The 17,363-nt window shown below is 37.7% G+C and overlaps 3 protein-coding genes across 5 annotated transcripts; 1 reads left to right on the top strand and 2 right to left on the bottom strand.

Moving 5' to 3' along the window:
- Nucleotides 1-578: 578 nt before the first annotated feature.
- zdhhc16a (zinc finger DHHC-type palmitoyltransferase 16a) lies at nucleotides 579-11,492 on the bottom strand. Of its 3 annotated transcripts, none has more exons than XM_053621255.1 (11): nucleotides 11,352-11,492; nucleotides 7,829-8,062; nucleotides 7,515-7,709; nucleotides 7,316-7,404; nucleotides 7,209-7,237; nucleotides 5,117-5,250; nucleotides 4,144-4,239; nucleotides 2,904-2,980; nucleotides 2,670-2,793; nucleotides 1,980-2,050; nucleotides 579-851 (listed from the first exon to the last, which is right to left on the bottom strand). In XM_053621255.1, exons 2-11 carry the CDS (start codon nucleotides 8,054-8,056, stop codon nucleotides 797-799), a joined length of 1,098 nt encoding a protein of 365 aa, XP_053477230.1. In that variant the 5' UTR covers nucleotides 8,057-8,062; nucleotides 11,352-11,492; the 3' UTR covers nucleotides 579-796. The 3 variants fall into 3 exon arrangements, with proteins under 3 accessions (XP_053477230.1, XP_053477229.1, XP_053477231.1); XM_053621254.1 differs by having other exon boundaries at nucleotides 579-991; nucleotides 11,352-11,491; XM_053621256.1 differs by lacking the exon at nucleotides 4,144-4,239 and having other exon boundaries at nucleotides 579-991; nucleotides 11,352-11,490.
- A 135-nt stretch (nucleotides 11,493-11,627) lies between these two features.
- On the top strand, nucleotides 11,628-13,198 carry mettl18 (methyltransferase like 18). The gene is made up of 2 exons (XM_053621258.1): nucleotides 11,628-11,985; nucleotides 12,125-13,198. The coding sequence occupies exons 1-2, from the start codon at nucleotides 11,863-11,865 to the stop codon at nucleotides 13,001-13,003; spliced, it is 1,002 nt and encodes a 333-aa protein (XP_053477233.1). The 5' UTR covers nucleotides 11,628-11,862; the 3' UTR covers nucleotides 13,004-13,198.
- A 1,421-nt stretch (nucleotides 13,199-14,619) lies between these two features.
- On the bottom strand, nucleotides 14,620-17,363 carry pgam1a (phosphoglycerate mutase 1a). Its single transcript, XM_053621253.1, has 4 exons — nucleotides 17,105-17,363; nucleotides 16,274-16,548; nucleotides 15,935-16,115; nucleotides 14,620-15,316 (listed from the first exon to the last, which is right to left on the bottom strand). Exons 1-4 carry the CDS (start codon nucleotides 17,241-17,243, stop codon nucleotides 15,147-15,149), a joined length of 765 nt encoding a protein of 254 aa, XP_053477228.1. The 5' UTR covers nucleotides 17,244-17,363; the 3' UTR covers nucleotides 14,620-15,146.

Here is a 17,363-nt window from a genome sequence, read left to right as displayed (position 1 = left end):
GTAAAAGTATGACTACATAACAGTCTGTCAACAGACAAGTTAGATTAAGTAATCATAAAAACATATGGTTGTATTTTTTAATTGGTTTACCATGTAAAAGTGAAATGTTTTCAATCTACCATTTTATTGAGCAATACTCTGCTAAAAAAGGAGTTTACACAGTAGAAAACTAACAGGTTGATCTGTGACTGGGTTTTGGGTTGTAAACTGTACAAAATAGCTTGTTTGCTAGCAATGTTGCTGTGCAGTATTAAATAAATGTGACAAAGATTTTATAATAACAGTAATATTAATGAAGTTCCAGCCACAATTAAAAAAAAAAGCAAGGTATATTTTATTTTTAAATATTGGTCAAATATTTATTGGAAAACACTGTAAAAATGTAATAGTGATAGGCAAGAGAAACCCACCACCTCGTCTGTATGGTTCTTTATAAAAACCATAAAAGTTTTTGGTAATTATACCCTTCCCCCCTATAACTGCACATTTTGGGTGGGTGCAAATGCATATAAAGTGAAAATAAATAAAATGAGTATAAAACATGGACAATTAGCCGTCATTTAGTCAATCATGTATAGTTTTGATATTTGAGGGAGCACAGCTCCACAGTATGTCCCAGTTCTTCCAAACTAAAATCAGTTCCAGCCTCTGGAAGTGCACATTAGATAAAAGATATCATCATCATCATCATCATCATCAGGTTAAAAAATACTATTATTCCAGAGACACAAAAGTTTTTTCCTCTTCATGGCTGCTTGTCATCCCATGTCATAGCTGTAAGTCTGGGCTTGGCAGACTACATGATGTGCAGGATTATGGATCCACAGGCAGGCAGAGACCTGCGCACCAACCTAACATGAGCAACAGTACATCCATTAATGCTAAAATTTAGACTGGCATCATGTCTTTTTTAATCGGGTAGATGTCCCATGTCAGTCCGTCACCATAAGGACTGTGTCCAGAAGGCAGTAAAACCCGGGTTAGCCAATGACTGTTAACAAATTAAAACACATAATATTACACTACAGAAATAACAAGACTATTTAAGCTGTACTATTTTAACTAAATGAAGATCAGTACAGGTATGCCACAATATCCTGCATGTATTATGACTAAGTTAGCTACAGCTGTCATCTAATCATGTTTTGAGCATATCACACACAACAAAGGGCTTCAACTAACAATTAGTTTATAGTAAATTCATACATTGACCATTTTTTCTATGAAATCTACTATGAACAACAAACAGCATATTCCCATAATCAGCAAATTATTAATTTTGAGTTTTTTATTAAACCTTCTTTCTAAATCCTTAAACCTAAAACCTAAACCTAAATCCTTAAAAATGTGTCTTTACCATGGCTTTTTTTTTAAAAGACAGGAAGGATAAAAAAGGCATCTAAAACAAATGAGCACCCCTGTTAAGCAGAGTTCAGTATGATTAGAGAGTTGGAGTACTTTTCCTCAGGATATGAAGGATATTTAATACATGCCTGTCTTAGCCCTGTATCGATAAAGTCTATACACACACACACACACACACACACACACACACACAGGTGGGCCAACTGGAAATACAGGTGAGCTAAACAGATAGATGTAAGTGCTAAACTCTTTATACTTAACTCAACAGATGACAGATAATAGTCACTAACTATGGGAGAAGCTCCAATATCAAGATCATTTGTTTTTGTGAACAATTGAGATTCATAAAAAAGAAAACATTTTACCCAATTTCTCAAAATCTAGACATAGCCACAGCATAGCTGCTAGCTCACCTGTCATGCGCTTGTGCATGATTACTATCCCTTCCTCTAGCATAGTGCATATGCCCAAAAATTTGCTATGTATTATTACGGGGGGTTTTGGTATGAAATAATGTATAAAACGATCCAAAGACACTTTTAAATTGAAGTAATCAATATTGTCTGCTTATTATTGCAGCTCTTACTGCAACAGTGATTTGTAAAGCACTCTACCTCCTCTTCTCTACTCCAAAAAACACCTTCCAGTTGTTCAATGTCCCATAGTTGAAAGGATTCCTATAAACCTATGATAAAGAAAAAATTATGTAGTTCAGAATTAATACTTATTAGATAAATGTAATGTATCATGAAGTTCTCCTAGATATACTCTTAGCAGTATGTATATACTGTATACAGTGGGGTCCAAAAGTGAAAATAAACAGAAGGTTTTGGAATTTTTAAATATTTCAAGTAAGTAAAGTATCTTGAATATTTAACATTTAGGATTCTGGACCATTTCTAGCAAATTTCATGATACTGACCTTGTTAACTGCTTTTTACAAAAGATCAGATTTTCCTCATGTCTAATCTCTTCTATTGAGGCTATAATATCTATCTTCTATTGTGCTCAGATGACACTCTGATGGATTTGATCTAAAATGATTTGGATCAAAAAGTTCTGCACAAACTTGTGGAGTCCATGCCAGCTCGAGTGTACACGGTAATTAAAGCAAAAAAAGGAACGTACCAAATACTAAGAAACTCTGAATTTCATGTAAATATTTCACAAATTCTAATTTTCACTCAAGTTGTTTTCAATAATTTAGTTTGTAATGAAAATTGTTGTATTAAATTAGAAAAGAATGGAGTCTTGGACCGCACTCTGAGTGTGTGTGTGTATGTGTGTGTATGTGTTCTTCATACTTTTCCCCGCTTGGCCATGCGTCTGGCCTCTTTATTGTTGATGTGCCTCTCAATACTTGTCTCTCCACGGGAGATGAGGACAGCATGCCACAATGTCAGAGCTCCTAAAGCAACTGCTACTGTGCTAAAGGCCACAAGACACACAAGTATAATCAACAAAAGATTTTACATTTCAACAGTAAAATCACTGACCAAATAAATGTGCTGAAGGAAGAGATTGATCAAACAGATTACCTAGTCAGCACCCACATGTAGATAACACTCTTATGAAACATCCGGTCCTTAAAGGTTAAAGGTGCCGAGGTTTGACTCTAATCAAAAACAAAATATGTATAAAGCAATCATTAACACATTTAGATATAGTATCTGATTTCTACATTTTGTGCAGAAAATGATTAAATTTTTTTTTCATGTGAAATTATTGTGTGTTTTTTTTTTTAAAAAAGCAAATACAACGATATGAAGCCTATTTGAAGACATTTTACAAATTTCAAGCTTATCTTGTTCTATTGGCAGATAATTTGGCTTTACCCCCCCCCTCACCCCAGAATAAATGCTTGAAATAAACAAAATTATCTGTCAACAGAAAGAACTTGAAATGAGTAAAAAATTAGAAATTGTTTCATCATAACCTCACAACGAGAAATGTTAGATAAATTCAAGCACAATCAACATATATATGTATTTGCTAACATATGATTTTTGCAGTGTACCAAACAGGTCCACACACACACACACACACAAGTTCCACCAAGTTCCACTCTACCACCATTTGTTGCTATTAAATAAAAATGAAAAACGATCTTGTGACTCACAAACAATAATCATGTTTCACAAAAATTTTATATTGTATATATATATAATAAAATGTAAAATATATAATCATATATATAACTATAGTTGAGAGCATCTCACAACCATCTTTGTATCTGTCTGAAATGGAGCCTTTGATATTCAACAATTAGTTAGATACTTACCTACTTTTTAAGTAAACAGTACAACAGTTTTAAAATAAGCGCTACTAGTAGTTGGATTGCAGTTGCCAGTAATAGTGAAAGCAACTGTAGGAAAGGCATTGAAACGAAAACACAGAAGAAACCAGAGGATACTAGTTAATATATTCTTTAATGAAAGTTGCACTGCTTTATAGCTTGGAGTCAGAATTATTCGCAATCAGTTATCCAGAGAATTTACCTTTAAATAGCCACTACAGTAAAGGTATTTTCATGAAATTGGTAAGAATACTTATTGCACAATGCCCTTGGGCTTGTTTTAGAATGGTGTGCATATATTTTTGTATAAACTAGTACCCTCGTGTTACTTCCACTCTTGTGATTATTGTATTCTGCAAGTTAATTGCCGGATTATGAAGAAATTGAGATGACCTCAAACCTCAAGCTGTCTTCAGAAACACCAAAATGAGTAAAAAGCCAACCTGTGCAGTCAGATGCAAAGCCCCTCTATATAATAATACCTTCTCAGTCAGAGTTTCTTGAGGAAGGATGCCTATGAGCAGACCTACACCTGTCACTGGAACTCCCTGTTTTTCCATGTCCATGTGCTTGATTTGCTATTGAAGGAATAGCAGAAGTAGAATTGCCCCATTTTTAGTAGAAGAAAGAAAAGAGAAGCACCAGTATAAAACAAGCATACAATATACGGTCCCCTCCAAAAGTATCGGAACAGCAAGGACAATTCTGTTGTTTTTGTTCTACAATGACATGTGTGTTTGAGATCAAATATGATACAATAGATCAGAATTACAGCTTTCATTTCCTCATATTTACATTTAGATGTGTTAAACAACTTAGAACAAGGCTTTTGTATGAACCCACCCATTTCCTCAAGTGATCAAAAATATTGGAAAATGTGACTCATCTGTGTTTCTTTTTGCCCAGGTGTACCCTGATAAATTGATTGTTTAAATAATTAATATCTCTGAATGTCTACTCTTGGTTTGAGCCCTAGGTTTTGCCTGTGAAGACTGCATTCGTTGTTAAAAAGGATAAACCAACATGAAGTCCAGAGAGCTGTCTATGGGAGAAAAGCAAGTCAATTTGAAGCTGAGAAAAGAGGGGAAAATTGATCAGAGCCATGTCAGAGCCATATCACCAGCTTGATGCAGCTATTGCAGGCAAGGGATATGCAACCAAATATTAAGTGTTATTTACTTTAAGACTATGTGTTCCTATACTTTTGCTCACCCCAAAATGGGGTGGTCTGCCACCAAAGGTGCCATGTTTTAAGTTGTTTAACACATCTACATGTAAATATCAGGAAATGAAAACTGAAATTATGATTATGATCTGTCACATATTCATATTTTGATCTCAAACCCAAATATCTTCAATGTATAGTGAAAACAATAGAATTGGCCTTGCTGTTTTAATACTTTCAGAGGAGACTGTAGTTGTGGCTTAAAGTAAAAGCTGTAGTTGTAGCCTTACATCTAAGGCATGGTATGCATCTATGAAGAGGTTACGGCCACTGATGCTGCAATATATACAGCCAAGGGTCATACAAAGACAGAAGGAGAAGAAGTAACGGTGATTGAAATGGCCGACGCAGTTGTTAAGCCAAGCTAAAAATGGACAGTTAAGGTTAACACTTGAAGGACATTATCAAAGCAAATGGAAGCAAAATTCAGGGTTTGCTTCTATAAAGTAGGCAGCATTTTCAAGGTGAATAATTTCCTACCATAATGCAGATCAGCAATTAAGATAAATATATTGAATGTCACACAGCTTTGGCTAAACACTGTTAAATATCTGGCTAATGTGAAGCTGTTAGATTGTAGTTTGCATTATTTTTATTTCAATGCTGCATCATGTTATAACGCCTTTATTTGACATTTTATTTCTTGCAATATTCTTACTTATGTATAGCCCCCATTATAACTACAACCTGTAGCTTACATTTTTGCATTCAATTTAAATGTTAAATGGCAGGCATGTATAAAAAATTGACAGTGCATGTTGTTTTAGGAAAATAATCAAGGACAGGGTGATGTGATGTCATTACCACCCCAAAGTTGATTATTTCCCTATATCAGCAAGTCACAAAGTGTTTTATTCCTCTCATAAATAATTTGCCAACAATTGCATTATTTTTTACTTATGAAAGAACATACTTTTTATCCATTTATAGTTACATTTAACCTTGTAGAACCCCTGCAAAACAAGTTAACTCCTGTTATTGTTTACATTATAGCAGTTCCTTCACTTTCTCTTCAATCACACAAAAAAAATACAGTTTGTCATGTCATTGAGAAAGTGCAAAGTGCATGTTCATGAAGCGCTGAGACTGGAGACTCCTTCCACAAATAAATGTTAAATAAACGTCTCCTTACAGCAAGCCTTGTTATATTAGCGATGATTACATGTTTTTTGTTAAATAATAACTTTTAAAAATCTGTTTATTATTAGCCTTGGTTATGTGGATAGTTCAGCATACAATTCTCTGTGAATGACTGTTTCAACAGAAATGATAACATATTAGAACAAGCACATTAATATTAATCCAGTGATTTGCAAAGAGCCGTGCCATTATAGAAGATTAATCAACACCTTTTGAGCAATCAGAATCAATGCAATGCTGTGGTATAATAGTCCATATGAAACACAAACACAAGGTACCTAAGACCTAATAAGCTTCAGGTCCAGTGAAGTTAATATCTCACCATATAGTGGGAAATGATTCAGTGGACACACAAAGAACATCCATCCATCCATCCAGCTTTCATACTGCTGAGCCTGAAGCCTATCCCAGGGAACTCGGGGCACAAACCGGGGGACACCCTGGACAGGGCACCAACCCATTGCAGGGCAAAATTGCACACCTATTCACATACTAGAGATATTTTGGACATGCAAATCAGCCTACAATGCATGTCTTTGGACTGGGGGAGGAAACCGGAGTACCCAGAGGAAACCCCCAAAGCACATGGAGAACATGTAAGCTTCATGCACACGGGGTGGAGGCGGGATTCGAACCCCCAACCCCAAAAGTGCAAGACAAACACTTACGCTAACCACTAAGCCACGTGCCCCCTGTACAAAGCAGAAGGAAAACTAAACTACTTGCAAAATTATTAAAATAGAAAATAATTATGCTTTCTAATGCATGTTGTTTGGTCTGCTTTCAGTGGGAAAATTTTCCAACCATTTAGTCAAAATGAAGCACATTTCAAATCTTGAAAACATTCAGATTTCCCTTTCTATATGCTGTTAGCTTAAAAGCATTCAATCATCTGTATGAACTCTGAACAACACTGTCAGTGACTACAGGCTTAAAGACTACAATTACTGCCTCGTAGGTGCTGTTTGATTAATATTCGCAAACTGATTTCTTACAGTGTTGCATTTCTGCCCGGTTTAGCATCACTGCACACCAGAGTCAACAGAATAATCCATTCATAAATGAAACCAGTTTTGCTGAAGTGTGGAAACACTTAGGGTGCAATCGCCTGTCAGATTATGACTGGAGAGGGATTTATAGACTATCAATGCTGAATTTTCTTAATCTTCCTGAAAAGGATACGACAGTGATGGTCCATTTTCAGTATACACCTGCGTGGAGAAGGCACTGTTAATAGCATGCTCTGGATCAAAAGACTGATTTCATAACACGCAGTTTATGGTTCTTACGTTTTGCAAATGCCACAGTGATGAGTTCTTGCTGGTTTGGGTCGTATACATTTTTTGCAGACGGACACAAATGCAATGTCTGTCTTCATCTAAAAAAAAAAAAAAAAAGATTAAAAAAAGACAATGGCTGAATCTTCAAGTTAAACATGAACAGAATCATTTCACTAACTTTTTATATACTTGTTTATAAGTACTGAACCTTAGGAGGGTATCCAGGAGATGTCGTGGTGGCCTTGTAGTAGTGGAAGACAATCATCACCAAGTTCCAGTGTCCGTAGCTTAAGTGCCATACTAACCAGCCAAGAGAATATGTTTTAAGGGCCAAAGGGAGGAGGCAGAAATATGCAACTAAGAGGACGGAGCTGGTGAGAACAATCACTAGAAACACAAAGACCTTGAAGAAGAGGAAAAAGAAAACAATTTACAAATGACAAAATGTCATATAAAGGATTATGAACCAATATGGAATTGTCATAAAATAAAAACTAATTTCAGAATAACTGCTAGACTTACCATCCCGAACCAGCGGGTAATAATATCCACCATCCAGAAGACTGGCTCAAAAAGGGAGTCAGTCACGAGATCACAGTTGAGGAGAGAATTGTGGCAGACGGAATTAAAGATGAGTCTGGTGTAGCTCAGATGCTCCTGCAGTCTCCGAGGCAAGCGGCAGCGACTGCGCCTCATGCAGCTACGCATCCATCGCACCAACAAGTGCATGGCACAGGAGCACAGCCGCATTCTAACCTGGGAATACAAAAGGTTTTATGACGGCTCATGATATTCAGGTTACAAAGCTTCAACTCTCATGCTAACACCACGGTCAACATTATTGTCCATCTTATCTCATAGAACAACCCGAGGCAAGTCTCTGCCGTAAGTCAGTGCTGGAATGTCGCTAGAACATGATGAGTGACGATTGCTCTTTTTTTAAGATCTTACAGCAAAACCTAACTCATGTCATGACTTACATTTGAGATTGTTTCATTTTTTTCTATTAGTAAATGCCATTGTAACTGCACCAACATTGTCACCCTGTCACACTAGCATGGTAGACAAGGTAAACACTAAGTTCTCACAGGAATAATGAAAATACAGCACCAACCAACAAAATAGTACCAGAATTTAAAGTGTTTCATGGTGGAGTTTAGAGGTCGACCGGCAAAACCAATCAATCGGCACTGATAACTGATTGCTGGAACTATCGGTTATTGGCAAAAATCCACACCGATAGTTTTTCCCGGTTGCGTCCTTTGCAGGAGCGGCTGAGAAGTATCCACAGTCATTATACAGTACGAGAGACCTTTAGAGGCTAAATAAAAACTATCACTGACAAATTTTGTTGTGTTATTTGAAGTGTTTTTTTTTTATTCATTTAGGATGTTTCCAATTTTACAAGTTATTTGGAGTGTTCCTTTTTGGTTCAGTTTGGATGTATATGTATCTTTTATTTACTTTAATATTTATTAATAGTTAATATATCCACCCATCCATCCATCTTCTATACCGCTTATCCTTCCTTCAGGGTCACGGGGAAACCTGGAGCCTATCCCAGGAAGCATCGGGCACGAGGCGGGGTACACCCTGGACAGGGTGCCAATCCATTGCAGGGCACAATCACATACACATTCACACACCCATTCATACACTACGGACACTTTGGATCAGCCTACCATACATGTCTTTGGACTGGGGGAGGAAACCGGAGTACCCGGAGGAAACCACCGCAGCACGGGGAGAACATGCAAACTCCGCACGCGCACACACAGGGCCACGGTGGGAATCGAGCCCCCAACCGTGGAGGTGTGAGGCAAACGTGCTAACCACTAAGCCACCGTGCGCCCATAGTTAATATATATTACTTTTACATTTTCATGCATTTCCAATACATTTTCAAGATACAGTCGGTACAGTTTAAGTTCAGCAAAATTTTACTTTGAGTGTTATGTTTTCATTCTGTATCAGTTTTAAAAACTATCGTTTCACTGATCGGTTATCGGCAGGTACCGCCCAACTTAGTTATCGGAATCGGTAAAAATCCACTATTGCTTGACCTCTAGAACCCACTGTTTCTTGTGCTCAGTCGTTCACTCTGTGACTAAGAAATGTAACATGCACATTTTTTACATATTTGCCTGATTTCATTTTAAAATTTAGACCAAGTATTTTGAATATTATTTTACTAATCATGCCTATCACTCGTCACCCAATCACCTCAAGATGCAGGTAGACAAGGAGACACATAGTCCTGGATTTAGATTTGTTAGTAATAATAATTTTTGTACTCTGTAGTCACTTTAAAATTGAACTATAAACAGTCAACACACAAGGCAACAGAACACGCATCCAAATTTTAACACATGTGTGTGTCAAACTGCAACCCTTCACTATTCCATACATTCAGCAAAATGCACTAAAGACTAAAGGTAACGCTTTGTTATGTTAGAAACATCTCACCACAGTGAGCAATTAGATCACTGGCCAGAAGCCTTCCTGTGAAACTTGTAAGCCAATTAGTGAGAAGTATTTAGGGATGCAGTGATACTGATGATGGCCTGAAACGCTGAATCAGTATCAAGTTGGATTTGTGTTCTGCTCAGGTTAACTGACATAATGACGTAATTGTGTATGATGTTGACTGACACAACAACCATCTTCCATTGGTTGGTAGACCATAAAATAAAATAAAATTAAAGCCTGCCTAAATCACTGCTATTTCATATAATTTGACAACAGGAGCTTGCTGAAAGTGGAAAGCAACAAAGCGACCCATGACCTGTGCAAGTTAGGTATGACGCAGTAAAGTGATAAATCCAAACAACTGGTGTGTATGATTCCTCGGACTAATCCTATGGCACATGTTTCTTACTACCTGCATTAGTTCCCATTTAAGTGCTGACCACACACCCACAAGAGACAAACTAGAAGCAACACAAGCATTACTTTCTATCAGACTAGGGTCTGATAAGATTTTTTGAAAAATAGGTATAAAAATAAGTAGTATCAACGTACCCCTAGCAATATCTGATCTTATAAGATATATATGAAATCAATGGCTGAAATCAATAAAGTAGACTCTAGTCTAGCAGACCATCAAACCTCATTAATGATATTTATATTTTAAAACTAAAAACACCCGGTGCAGTTGCAGGCCTTAAATAAAATTAACATGGTACAGGATAAGCAGTACCAACAAGAGTGCTCACAATCAGAGGAACATTACATTTCTAGGTTTCTAGAACCCTCATCTTGTCTCAATTCTAAGTCACTTTGGAGAAAAGTATCTGCCAAATGAGGTAAATAAATGAAACAAACTTTAATATACTGAATGGGGTATGATAGAAAAATCTGCTCTGGGGAAAAAAAATACTCCCAGGGCGTTAATACCGCTTTCTCTGGATTGCTGGGTTTGGCCAGATGTTTAATCTTCAAACTGTGCCTCTGCATTCTGTCATGAATGGCAGATTAATGCCAAACCTCTTATTGCGCATGCGCTGTTATTTCACTTTATACTAGAAAGGCAATTGACGTCATACTGTATTGTGTGCATTTGTTGCTTTTACAGTAGTGTCTTTACATTTGATGTCTTTATATGATAGTTGTTGTTTAAAAAAAATAGAAATAAAAGTCACACAGCACTCAGATAAAGCCTGACGGCTAAAACGCTAACTTATATTTGCACTAAATCACAATATATGGACAATATATAAATAAGAGAAAGCAAATCCTGATATTCTGCATTCCACACAGGGCGTGAACTGTAACATCAAAATGACTTACTCAGTTCAGTCATTCCATAATGTATACCTAACGTGTACATAATAAATCTGCGATTTAGTAGTAATTTATCATATCAGATTTATCTCACAGGATATAAAAATGTACACTTCAAGCTGATCTGTTAAAATAAACCAGTAAACTAAACCAGTGTGCCACTGATGATAACACAGACACCTGACAAGAAGAGCAAGCGCATGAGACTATTATATTATTATGCATAAATGCATATTTTACAGAATTTCCTCCTCTGTCTCACCTGAGTGTATTCCTCTAGTGAAAGTGTAAAACGCCGCAATCAGCTCATGATGCTCCTGAGGGAAGGTTTAATCGCGGACATGATGATAATTTGGCCAGTTGATACAACGCTTGCAGCTTTTTTCCCCCCACTGCTCAGCCACGACGAGGCTCACGTCTGTAGGCAGGAACTGCAGTGGATTGTGGGAATTGTATTGTTGTGCGGGCTACGTGCTTGATATTGCGACAGTGCTAGTGGAATAGTGGTCAAAATGGTACACACGTTATACGCCGCTTTAGACTGTGTTTTGAAGTGTCTTAGTGTGACATCTAGCGATAAAATAAAAGATGCACTATAGGTAATCGAAAGACAAACATTTTTTTTCTAAATAAATAATAATGTATATTATAATTTTTTAACACTTCCGAGTCAACTTGGGGGAAACCGGAACTTCCGCCGAAAAGCATTATGGTGCTTGTAGTTCATTATCCACCGCTACAACGTGTACAAGTCAAGCACCCGCTACACGGTTATGGCATTCAGTTTTAATTTCGATATTTCATCGCAGATAAAACAGGACTGCAATAATGACACTCTAAATGAGAAAGAAGAAAGTGTAAATCAAGATATTGCGAAGAACCAAAGCCATGTTAAGGTAAGTAGCCAGCTATATTCATACTTACTGTAGCACTTCGGTGTACCTTGTTTTCCTTCTATATGTTGATTTAAGTCTGTCTAGCTTTATAGAGTACATCATAACTCTTGATTTCATTTCAACCTTTCTGCATATACAGGAGACTAGTGCACCTAAGAAGGTGAAGGAAGCCCATGAGCATAAACATGCACCAGATCTTCTCTCCCACATTGAGAACTCAGTCACTGAGACAGTCACTATAGGTGAATTACCACCTCTTCTTTACCTCAATGAATCTGTATTTGAGCAAACTGCCCCTGAGCGAGACGATGCTGAGAAGGTCCTGTGTCGAACCATCACCCAAAATTCTGACCTTATAACCGGAGTGTATGAAGGAGGTCTTAAAATCTGGGAAGGCACCCACGATCTGCTGGAGTATGTTGACGATGAAGGGGAGACGTTCTCTGGGAAACGGGTGCTGGACCTGGGCTGTGGAGCTGGGCTTCTTGGCATTCTTGCGTTAAAGAGAGGTGCAAGCAAAGTCCACTTCCAGGATTATAACAGCACTGTGATCGAGCAGTTCACAATTCCTAATGTGTTCCTCAACTGTGAGGAAGAGGGTGCTGATGAGAATCGAGGAGGTGAAGACGGCAGCCCAGCACCTAAACGAAGAACTGTAGAGAAAAATCACGCACTCGCAGATCGGTGCAGATTTTTCTCAGGGGATTGGGTATCGTTTCTTTCACTGATTCAAAGTGAAGATCCAACACTCAAATATGATCTCATCTTCACATCAGAAACGATCTACAACACAGATTACTACCCTTCTCTTCATGATGTGTTTCTTAAACTGCTTGCTGAGTATGGAGTTGTCTATTTGGCAACCAAGTCTCACTATTTTGGCGTTGGAGGTGGACTGTATTTGTTTGAGAGCTTTGTGGAAGAAAAAAATGTCTTCCAAATCAAATCTCTAAGGGAAATGGATCAGGGACTTAAAAGGCATATTGTTTCTTTAAGGTTCAAGAAATCACCCCCATAGTACTTTCTGTTCTTGTGTGATCACAATTATACGAATGATGTGCTGATACAAGGGGCTGTCAGTCATTGTTGCAGCTTTGAAGCTTAAAGGGAAATAATCCTCCTTTAAACATATTCAGTATGTTCACACTGAAATGCTTGTGATGTGTGTAGCGATTCTGGTGCGAATGTATTGGCTGGTGATGTATTTGCACTATTCCTGTGAGAAATGAGTGGCTGTGTGGCACTCTGTCACAACCCCCTGTGTGACATCAGAGTGCCACACAACCACTCATTTCTCACAGGAATAGTGCAAATACATCACCAGCCAACACATAAATTTATCTTGTTAAATACCATAGTACCCCCTTACTATGGTATTTAACAAGAGAAATGAACTCAAACATAATAGACAACAGTCAGGTTTTGCTGTTAGGCCCTAAAAGAAAAGCACAAGAGTCTTTTCCTCACTTGCCATTTTCCAGTGCACTGCAGCTATGTGATTGCTCAGCTGCACAGACTTATGGCAGAGACTCGGCTCAGCAAGTTATAGCATTCGAAGAGATGCCGGGCATGATGACATTGACAGTGGTATTAGCATAAAAGCTGAAGCTTTAGAAGCTGATCTGTTTGAGTAGAGTGTACAGGTGAGGTGAGAAATCTGGATAGATTAAAGGACTAAAGTGCTGCTGCATTACTCTCTTTAGATAGAGTTGAGATGCATCCGACTTGCCTCGTAAGTGGTAGTTTGCAGGTTTTAAATGTCATCACTTTCAACCTGATTCAACATACAAAGTGGTGGGAAAAAAGAACCATAGATGCTCCTATGTTAGTTAGAAACAAGCTAGTCAGCTAACTGTGATGAGTATATGCTGCATATTTTCCATCTCAAGCAACAAACTGTATAGCCAGTGTTTTAGATTTGACAAGCAAATATGTTTATTGATCTAATGTAAATACTTGAATATACAGAATAACTCAAGTTAAGAATTGCTATTTTGTTTACTTCTGATGATTATAAATTATCTATGTATGACGGGAGCAGGCATGTTTGGATGTCACACCCTAAAACATGGAAGGAGCTCATAGTTGAGAGGACTACCCCAAGTTGACGAGTAGGAATTTCTAGTTGAGGGGGCATTTCCCTTCAGCTTTTACTGGTTGGAGGGGGAAGAATTCCAACTGTAAGTCAAATGCATAAATTACCTAGTGTCAGTAAACTAAATCAGTCAAATGGCATTGTGAGTAACATTGAAAGCTGTTGATCAAAGTGAAAACAGACAAGTGTGATGAAATGTTAAACCAAAAAAGAAAAATCAATTTCATTTAAAAATAAATCTTAAGATAAAAGATCACATGTTAAATGTAACTATCAAATATGCAGGTCCTTCAGGGTGGATTTTTCCTTTAAACTCTGCATGTATCTATACTGCAAATTATTATTTTTTTTTTACATTTCTGTTTTAGAAAACCTCCCCTTGAAGCAAAGGGCTCAGACAGCTAATGAACAAGTATTAAATGTAGTGTTGATCAGATTTTGTCCATTCTACCTTAAAAACAAGTCTCCATACGTGATGTTGCTTTGAAACATTACCCCAGTGTATAATTAGACAATAGATTGGTCAATCACATTTGAACCACAGATATATTGCACTTTTATTGGACTTCTACTCAATGTAGCACTGCATAACAATTCAGTATACTATGGAATGACTATATTAATCTTTACAAAAATACCTTGTTTTCATTACTATCAAAGTGCTCAGCATCCAAAGACATAATTTAAACCAATTTAGAAGAAACTTTCATGTTAATTGGTGAACCATGTTCTGGTATATGCTAGAACCTGGTCCTAATTTATGATCTTTATTATACATTACAGTAAACTCCTTTTTGCAGCCTAAAGCTCAGCTTCCTGGCCCATCACAAAACATGAAAGCATTTGGTTGAAGGTTGTCGAAACAGATTAAGTGGTCCACAATGGAATTTGGTCAATAAATAATTTCACAACAACATTTCAGTTAGATGTACTTAACTACTAATGTGACTCAGCATTAATGTACAAGTTTCCAAACATGCACTGAATCATGGTGTTAAATAAGTTTAGCAGTAGCTTCTTTTAGAACTCCAGTGAGTTTAAACAAAAATCGGTCTATGGAAGTCAGCTACTTTTTGGCCTTGCCCTGTGCTGCCACAGCCTCCATGGCCTTGCGCACAGTCTCTTCATCTCCCAGGAACTGCATTGGCTTGATAGGCTTCAGGTTCTCATCTAGCTCATAAAGTATGGGGATGCCTGTAGGGAGGTTCAGCTCCATAATGGCTTCTTCTGACATACCTGTATGAAACAGGGACAACGGATTAGTTCATACATGAGATCAATGCACAAATATAAAATTGAATACTCACTCTAAACAGCTACAAATGGTTTACAGGAGCAGTTACACAAGTGTGGTATTCCTGAAAACCCAGGCAAGTTTAAATAGCTTATTTATTTCAATTACATGTAAGAATATAATGAGAAGTTAATGAAACTGTTTCTTATTAGTAATTTGAAAGAAAGCAACCCAAAAAATTATGACTAAAGTTATTCAGTTAGACAAAAGGAGGAAGTAGTAATGTGTCACTGTTGAATAGGAAGCACTGTAATAACTAAGCTGTATTACTTAAACATTAAGCACACACACACCATTTGTCGTTTTGTTATTTTCAGCTGTCTGAGTTTTGCCTTCATGGAGATTTTCCAACATGTACATTTAAATATGAAGACTATAGTATGAAGAGTTACTTTTGTAAATCTGGTAAGGACTTTTTTTTGCTACAAAAACATACAAAACGTCACTAAAAGTTATGATGTATAGATCAAAGGTCACAGCCAGAAACATGTAATCAATACACAAACATGAATAAAATACTTGTCACATTAAATGGTTTGAGGTTATAGAAAGCGACGTACCTTCCAGATGCTTGACTATACCCCTCAGGCTGTTGCCATGGGCAGCAATCAGCACCCTCTTGCCCTGTTGGATTTGTGGGACAATCTCTTCATTCCAGAATGGAAGTGCACGAGCAATGGTGTCCTTCAGGCTCTCACAAGAAGGTAGCTGGTCCTCAGTCAGGTCAGCATAACGCCGGTCCTAGAGATATAAGGTGTAAAACTCTTTGCCTAGAAGTGCTTAGCTCCAAGTAGCATACTTATAAGTTGGTAGTATAGAGTTATACACTTTCCAACATGAGACCCTTGCACAACTCAGTTCAACTTTGAACCATGCTGCACAGGAATTCCCAGACTCACCTTGCTAATAACACTGTAGAAGTCATGGTCTGCCTCCATGGGAGGAGGAGGGATATCATATGAGCGCCTCCATATCTTCACCTGTGCCTCACCATGCTTGGCAGCAGTCTCAGCTTTATTTAAACCAGTCAGACCACCATAATGGCGCTCATTAAGACGCCATGTCCTGTGCACAGGAAGCCACATCTGGTCGATGCCATCCAAAACAAGCCATAAGGTACGGATGGCCCTCTTCAGAACAGAGGTGTAGCAAATGTCAAACTCAAAGCCAGCATCTGAAAAGAAAAAGGGATTTATTGAATGTACATCGTCTGGTTAATGGTGTAAAGGATTTTCATAATGCATGCCTTAGTATCCTAGATTAACAGTAGGGGAATAAAGAGAAAGAAATCACATCATTAGGCTTGTGATTTGTAGGGATTGAAAGGATTCGGCACATGAAAGGGAGCACGTTCACTACTGCACGTTCACCGCCAATCAGACACGCCCCCCATTGGCTGGTATGCGAGTGGAAGAATTTGATTGGCCTGACTAGGAGACCGTTTGACGAGGTTAAGACAGCGGAAAGACACGCCTCCTACACTGAAATCGATTAGCCCACGTAAAAATGTCAAGTTTAGAATGAAAAAAACGTGTTCACCGTTATCTGGAAATTGCAGTTAGCTTAAACTGATAGCAAGCAGTCATAAAAATCCCCCAAGTTTACGGAACATTGACAAGCAGCCTACTCACTGGTGGTGTAAGGCATTATAGCATAACCCCTACCATTAATAACCGAATTAAACTATTAACCACATCCAACATATAAAAAAATATTTAAAATCCACAAACCTTTTAAAGCCTGTCCGCCTTTCTCTGCCTCCTGAATCCCAGTCCCACTAAGGTCAGCATCGAACCAGCCGCAGAAGCGGTTCTCCTGGTTCCAGCAGCTCTCCCCGTGGCGAATCAGCACTAATTTGTGAGCAGCCATTTATATATTTCTCTTTTTTAAAATAATAACTGTACCGTGTATGAATTAAGAGCACACTTCACAGGACCTGAGCTGAAATCATGCAGGTTGTCGACCTCTGTGAAAGCTCTAAAATATATA

The sequence above is a fragment of the Ictalurus furcatus genome, chromosome 3 (assembly GCF_023375685.1).
Source record: "Ictalurus furcatus strain D&B chromosome 3, Billie_1.0, whole genome shotgun sequence".
Classification (NCBI taxonomy): Eukaryota; Metazoa; Chordata; class Actinopteri; order Siluriformes; family Ictaluridae; genus Ictalurus; species Ictalurus furcatus.
The sequence above is the reverse complement of the archived record's forward strand: the minus strand, read 5'-3'. Positions and strand labels throughout refer to the sequence as shown.